This window comes from Erpetoichthys calabaricus, chromosome 6, assembly GCF_900747795.2.
Source record: "Erpetoichthys calabaricus chromosome 6, fErpCal1.3, whole genome shotgun sequence".
Taxonomy (NCBI): Eukaryota; Metazoa; Chordata; class Cladistia; order Polypteriformes; family Polypteridae; genus Erpetoichthys; species Erpetoichthys calabaricus.
In genome coordinates, this window is record NC_041399.2 from 161710281 (window position 1) to 161717981 (window position 7701).

At 41.7% G+C, this 7701-nt stretch overlaps 1 protein-coding gene across 1 annotated transcript in view; it reads right to left on the reverse strand.

The window, feature by feature from the left end:
* LOC114653642 (TGF-beta receptor type-1-like) overlaps positions 1-7448 on the reverse strand; it is a 101631-nt gene extending 94183 nt beyond the window's left edge. Inside the window, exon 1 of the mRNA XM_028804062.2 lies at positions 7296-7448. Coding sequence (XP_028659895.2) covers positions 7296-7365 — 70 coding nt within the window. The 5' untranslated portion in view covers positions 7366-7448. The remainder of the gene's footprint in view (positions 1-7295) is intronic.
* Between the last annotated feature and the right edge of the window lie 253 nt (positions 7449-7701).

The following is a 7701-nucleotide window of genomic DNA, read 5'->3' on the forward strand; positions in this document are numbered from 1 at the left end:
CCTGTATACATCTCAGTATTCTAATTATTCAGAGAGCTGTAATATCATCAATGTAATGGCTTCTGTGTCCTGTCGGAAGAAGAGAAAACCCACTTAAGAAGCACATAGTGATTCACACATTGAGCACATAGAAGATCAAATACAAAACAAAGCATTTAATGTGCTGCTTTAGTTACAATGGGATTTGAGAAACTAGTAAATTAAACGATTTTAGGATGAAGTTTATGATGTTCTACTTTAATGACAAAATAACCTATGTGATTAAAGTGGAAATTTCAAGATTAAAGTGGACATTTCGTGCTTTTTTTCCCCCCACTGTGTGCCTATTTTTTTTCTCTGTACCCTAATAAGCTTTCATATGACACTCAGACGATGGGCTATGACTCACCTTTTCACGGCAACTTTGATATCTGACAACGTTTTTATTTTGGGCACTGTGCGACTTTGTGAATTTGAGCTTTCGAGTGTCTCTGAGACACTGTCACTCGATCAGCTTCCTTTTGTTGTTTATACCACTGTTTAAACCAACAAATAGTATGTTCTTCCTTGCCTCCACTTGGTATTCACTGAAATTCTTTCATTTCCCCCCGTGCTTAATACACTGCCTTTTCACAGAACACCGAGCTTAAGGGCTATTTATACTGATTTGCATATTCAAAGAGGCGTAATTTCGGGGGGAGTTTGGGGAGTGGCAGCAGGCACGTGTACGTACGTTACTTTTCACGCTGACCGGGATTTATGGAGCAGAAGGATGTGGAAGTTGGCGAATGCACAGATTTATGCATCTGGATTTTTTTGTGCGTACACACATTTCCGCTTTTGTCCTTACGTCATGTTTTAGTGTGAATTCTACGCACGGCGTTATGCATGAGGCCCCAGGTCATGCAGGAGATTAGTGTAAAAATTCTTTTAAAGGGAGAAAAAAAAAAAAGTCAACAAACCAGATCGGAACATCCCTAGCTGTAAATTCACTGTGTTTTCCTAGAAACATTAAAATACAACTTTAGCAGAAAAACATAAATCCAATTAAGTTTTTCCTTCCAAAATGCAAATTAGCAATCTGACAACCCAACAACTTCCTTCAATGTGGTAGGTATGATGTATGCAGCCTACCAAGAAAAATAATCTTGCTTATACAACACTTCGGAAGAAATACATGATGCAAACAATTTATTCACATAAATAATATAAAATAACCACTGTACCATTCTGTCCATCCTGCACTACTTTACTTATACCTGTATTTAGTGATTTTTGTAAATCCAGAAGCACCAGTAATTAACAGTCAGTGGGGCAAGACTTTAACACAAGAACAGCACCTGGCTAAACTTGCGTAATCCAATGCATGGTGTATGCAAAAATGCAAGTTCATCATTTGTGAATTTTTCACACTAACAACCACCTAAAAGCTTAGTCAACAAATAACTGGTCAAATAATTTGGCTCACCATGCTCATTTGCTCAGAAACCAAACTGTTACCATTTCCTCTAACTCACCCATTTATCCATCTGTGTTTTTCTATATTAAAAAGAGGTATTTCCATACCTCGTCAAAGTGCAATTGCAGGAACTAAAAAAAAGAAATGTTGGCTTACTCGGTTAAAATAGTGATGCCCCCCTTTTAAATCCCACACCACTGGCAATAACACTGTCCATCACAAGCATTTAAGGGGATGACTGATCAACAAATACTAATGGCTATTTAATTGGCTATAGTGCAAGTATGTGGATGTGCAAGAGTGGGTCCAGAGGTGGACTGTTGGCAGGCATTTCCAAGATTAATTCCTGACTTGCAACTTATACAGCAAACATAAATTCTGACCCTGACACCCTATGACCCTTAACTGGTTTAAATTAAATTTGATCCACCAGGAAACTGATTTGGTTATATTACGTCTTCACTGAGCACCAAGTGACTGGAGATTTAATGATACACGACTGGTTGACACTGTCATGCACTGCAATTGTCCATACCTCACCAAGATTACGATTGAAAATCCCTGAAAAAAACAAACAGTTACTGGTTTAAAATACTTACACAGAGGATTTTAGCTACTTTTTTTAAATGATTCTCCAGTTTTCAAGAAAAACAGTTTCAACTCTGTTTTTGTATGAAAAGATGAACCATTGCTTTATTGGTAATTCTGAAGGGAAAATGAACATTACCTGCAGGGATGGACTAGCCACTAGAGTCTAAAGGGACAAACCTTGCCATGCATTCTCTCTCTCTCTCTCAACCAATCTCTGTATATACAGTAAAACCTCGGTTTGCAAGCATAATTCATTCCAGAAATGTGCTCGTAGTCCAAAGCACTCGTATATCAAACTGAATTTCCCCATAAGAAATAATGTAAACTCAGATGATTTGTTCCACAACCCAAAACTATTCATACAAAAATGATTAATACAAAATATAAAGTAAAAATACATAAAACAAATTAACCTGCACTTTACCTTTGAAAAGAATCATGGCTGGTGTGAGCGAGTTTCTAAACTCTTGTGGGATTGCACCCAAAGGGACGACACACGGAAGAGCGTCCCAAAGCAATCGCAGGCTCCCATCACTGTAGCAGTTCGCCGTAAAAGCGAATCCGAAAACATCGCGGACATGCTATAAGCGCCTGCCGTCGATGGGTGGAACAAGGAACATTATAAATGCGCAGTGTCTGTGCTCAGTGTCCCACTACAATAAATAAACGCGCTGTTGCTGTTTCAAGCTCAATAAAGCTGGTGTTGCTAAAGTACTGACACTCAGCTTCGTGTTTTAGGGTGCAAGACAGGGACTCGCACGTCACAGCACACACACACACACAAACACCACGCGAGCGAGCGAGCAAGCACACACACATACGCGCGCGCACACACAGTCAAAATGCTAATGCTGCAGTAAACAGTATACGCTCGTACGGATGTTGACTATATGAGTGAGGCACGCCGACTCAGACGGAGAATAGGAGACGATTGCCCACAATCCCGCAACGAGAGAGCGAAAAGAACCATCAGCTCAGTTGTGATCACATGACGCTCAGCAGACAAAGCATATACATACTACTCGTACTGCAAGACCTCGCTCGTTTATCAAGTCAAAATTTATTAAAAATTTTTGCTCGTCTTGCAAAACACTCATAAACCAAGTTACTCACAAACCGAGGTTCCGCTGTATGTTGTCAAACACAAGCTGTAAGACAGAGTGACAGAAGGAACAAAAGAGGAAGAGATGGACAGAGTGAGACACAACTGGTCCATGCTACATCTTGAAGGCACCGGTCCTATCACACTATGGCATTAACTCTTGGCCACCCCACACAGCCTACTTGACGAAAATGAGAAAAAAGCACTAGCAGAGAGCAGAGACGGAGAACTTTCTTTTTTTACATAAATAAACAAATACTTGTAAGTGACTTACATTTAAAGGAATGCAGTGGAGTCACCGTGTAGAAGTGACCAGTACAATGACCTTTTGCACTTGCATGTCTCCTTGGAAGGATAGACAAAAATACCAATTTTTTTAAGCCAGTTTGGACAAATGTCCAGGGCTAGTTTTTGATCTCAGGCCATCCACAAGTGATTGTCACCAATGCCAATAAGGAGTATTCTTTATCAAAGCAGGCTTTGGCATACATTAGACTGAGATCCACAGTGCAACAAGAAAAATTCAACACTGATTCCCCTTGAAAGTAACACCTTTCAACAACTGGATTTCACAACAGTCATAAAGGATTCTTCTGCAAAGAAGGCCATAACAAAAAGCGTATGAAGGCAAAGACATTTATTACTCTATTGTGCATTCACCTAAAGCGACTTGCCTGACAGCAATACGCCACTATGTATTGTGGAAGTGATCTTGTTGCTCATGTAGTCTTGGAGAACAACCATGTCAGGGTGTGTGATTGTTGCCAGAGGGAGCTTTAAGAAAGGTGCACATCTTGAAGGAGGTTCCACCTGACCTGGAAGTGCCTCCAGGCTGTAGACTGTAATCATAGGACACAGGAAGTACTCCCAGATCCTGGGATAAAAGGAGCCACCTGACCTCAGAAATTTTATTGTGGAGAGAAGTCCGCTTAAAGAGGATTGAGACCTGTACAAGGTAAGGGGTTTAATAAAACCACTTTTATTGATGCGTTTTGACTGTGTGACTGCACTTGTGTTCTGGGTTTCAGGAGCTAAAGCACCCTCTAGTGTGCACTATACATACACACACAGGTCTGATCACAATCTGATATTTGGATGGTTACCTACCAGGTAATACTTGTGTCTCTCAGTTGCAAGAAGCATGATATACAGCAGTGGTCCCCAACCTTTTTGACATCAAGGACAACTTTATTAGATGCAAATTTTTCCACGGACCGGTCGGGGGGGGGGGGGGGGGGGGGGGGGCAGTTTTATACACAATTTTACATAACATTTCTATTATTATTAAGTTATTAAGCAATTCGCATACGTTTGCAACCCGAGATTTTTCTTCTTTTTTTGCATATAACAATGCTTTGCATTTGCCATTCCAACAGATTGCACATCACAAACATTAATACTGTTATCGTTTTTTTCGTGTCTGCCGTTTTCTATAGGAGGGTGACAATGAGTTAAACTCCAATGGATGTTTTCAAATGTTGACAAGCAATAAGCAAAAGGTATCACTGAAAACCACAGAAAACAAAAACATCAAAAAAAAAAAAAAAAACCAGTATGAGGAAAGTTCGAAGAAAGAATTTTTTTTTACAATATTTCTGTTTGGGGATCGTTGTGTAAATGTGTACAACTGAGCTGCGACCACAGATCTAACTACTCTGTGGATGATTCATTCAAGCATTTCAAGGTCACTTTGTTGTAATGAAAGCATCTGCTGAATGTACTTCGTAGTAACGAGTTTTCTATAGTCTCGTGTCATATGGGGAAACTGTCGGGACCATAAAAATACTTTGTTGTAATACTCTCTCACCTCGGTCTCTCTCCTCTCTCTGTGCCACTGCAAAGCCCCGCCCACCAAGCGTTCCGAAAAGTCTGAGTGAGTCTCCCTTGCCGGCAGTTCTCTCGCGGCCCGGCTGTCAGATGGCTTCGGCCCGGTAGTGGGTCGCGGACCGGTGGTTGGGGACCCCTGATATACAGTACCTGCCAAATGCAAAGAATCACGTGTTTTGTCCTAATTGGGGCTCACTGGGCGTATGTGTGTCTGCTTCCCCGTGCGGGGATCGAACCTTGAACGTCAGCCACTGCATCACAGCGGATGGTTCGCTTACTTGACAGGGTGTAGATGAAGTATTGCATGCATAAGTCTGATCACAATCTGATATTTGGGTGGTTACATACCAGGTAACACTTGTGGTTGGTCGGCCAGCTGGCCGATATTCGCCATGCTCTCTCAGTTGTGAGAAGTAAATCATAGACATGATACATTTTACCTGTCAAATAATGTAAAGAGTACACAACACGTGTTTTGCCCTAATTGGGGCTCATGAGGTGTACGCAGTTTTCTTTCCCCTTGCGGGGATCAAACTGCAGACATCAGTGCTGGAGGAAATGCCTCAGACATGTCACACTGGGTGGTTCGCTTACTTGACAGGGTGTAGATCCGAGTACTGCATGCATAGGTCTGATCACAATCTGATATTTGGGTGGTTACCTACTAGGTAACGCTTGTGATTGGTCGGCAGACATCCGCCACGTCCTCTCAGTTGCAAGAAACAAATCATAGACATGATGTCCACCATTAAACCAAGGTTCTAAAAGGAGTGCTGAACTGGCACCAGAATACTACTCGCCCTGCGTTTTAAATAATTTGTACAGGATAAACTGAATTATTATTAACCAGAACAAATAATAATACACAAGATTTTTCAGCTACAACTTTTTCTATGAATAGTAATGAAAAATTTTAAAATTTTGCAATAGACCCAAACCTTTTAGAAGTTTTTGTTATTACATTCTAAAGGGTAAACACGGTGTTCATCTTGTATTGGGTAATCTAAAATTAAGGTCACTTTGGCAGAATTTGTACAGTGGAGTGAGGCCTTAATAGTACCTTTTTTTTTCTAGCAATCATTAACCAAAAATAGAAAAATGGCTAAATTGGCTTAACTTCATCGTACTGACCAATAACAGATTAAAAGAGCTGAAGGTATCCTTTGCTCACCTGAAGGAGGCAATACACAATAGGAGTGGGTCATGTATTAACACAAATGATAACAGTACAAGATTTTCTTTCCATTCAACAAAGTCACACCACGATTTAGAATTTTAAAATAATTGTAAGCGTTTTACAACCTAAACGTAGTTAATTCAGATGATTGACCAAACAGTTCCCCTTACCCTGAGCACTACAAAAATCTGAGCACATACTACAGCATCAGGTGGAAGCAAACGTAGCTGATCACTAATAAAACTAATGCCTCAGACCATCAGACTACGCCGCCGGATATCGGTTCCTAAAGAATTTCAGCAAATGCGCTCCTGGAACAGCAAGATCTGCATCGTAACGACCACGGCGCTTCAGGTACACTCTTCACTACTTATTTACTGCAGACTTAAGTCAAGTTTCAACGCGCACTGCGTCAAACTAACGCATATTATCTTGCATTCTTCATTACAAGCTGCCTCCGTCGATTTCTACAGAAACACACTTCTCGACTCATTTATTTCCTTCTGTCCAACCGAGCAGCTTTACGCTACGATGCCCAAGTCGGCGTTAACGTGAACAAAACTGACAGGACAAGCTAACTCTGCATAATCGTAGCCTCTGGGGTTTAACAGTTCACCGCGAGTTCCGATGCACTCAGTGCCAATGATCCATCTAAAACCCCCGATTAACATATAATCATCGGTGAAATTCTCAGCATACATTCTTAACAGCAATGTATGTGTTGCTGCATGTAACTCAGACTAGACAATCTTTGGTCCGTTTCCTCTTTGATTTTTAAAGTAAGACAATACAACACCTACATCTTATCAGAGCGATAAGACAATTTCATCTATCTTCCTACTACCATCTAATGGACAACACACAAGTAAGCACCATGGCCAATACAGGCAGTCACAAATTCCTTCTCTCCGTGTTCTCTGCTCCATTACCTCCAGAGGGGTACATTATATATCCCTTCCCCCAGCCCGTACTCTAGAAACAATAAGCATTCCTGACAGCGCGACTTGCTCTGACCTGCGCCATCTTTGAAAGAGCCCCGGGCAGGCGGCTCTCAAACAAAGAGAAACGGCAGGCGCGCAAGCTCGGGAAAAGGCAGCCGTTCCTCCGACACGTTATAGTCTCTACCACTCCATTTATATTACGCTGGATTTTCCACTTACCTGTTGTCCACGGCAAACAGGCCCCGTATAGCAGGGCTAATAACGGTACAGTCCAAGCCCACACCCCCATCCTTGTTTACCACTTAACTCCAGACTACCCGTCTGACTCTCCCCTTGGCGCACACACAACTTCTAGCGTGGCTCTGGGAATACTCCTTCTTTATTGGTTGACGACACCAACACACCCCGCCCCAAGACAGCAAACACCACGCCCACTTCCCCGAGTCTGATTCATCGAATATGATTGCTTGCCACCGAAGACCCGATCGATTGCGCTACGTTAACGGAGAAATAATTGCGAACTGCAAACTAAAGGCACAGTAATAGATTTGACGGACCGCACCACTACCGGATTACTCTTACAGAAACAGGGTTACAACACACTGCCACTTGCCAGATTTATAGT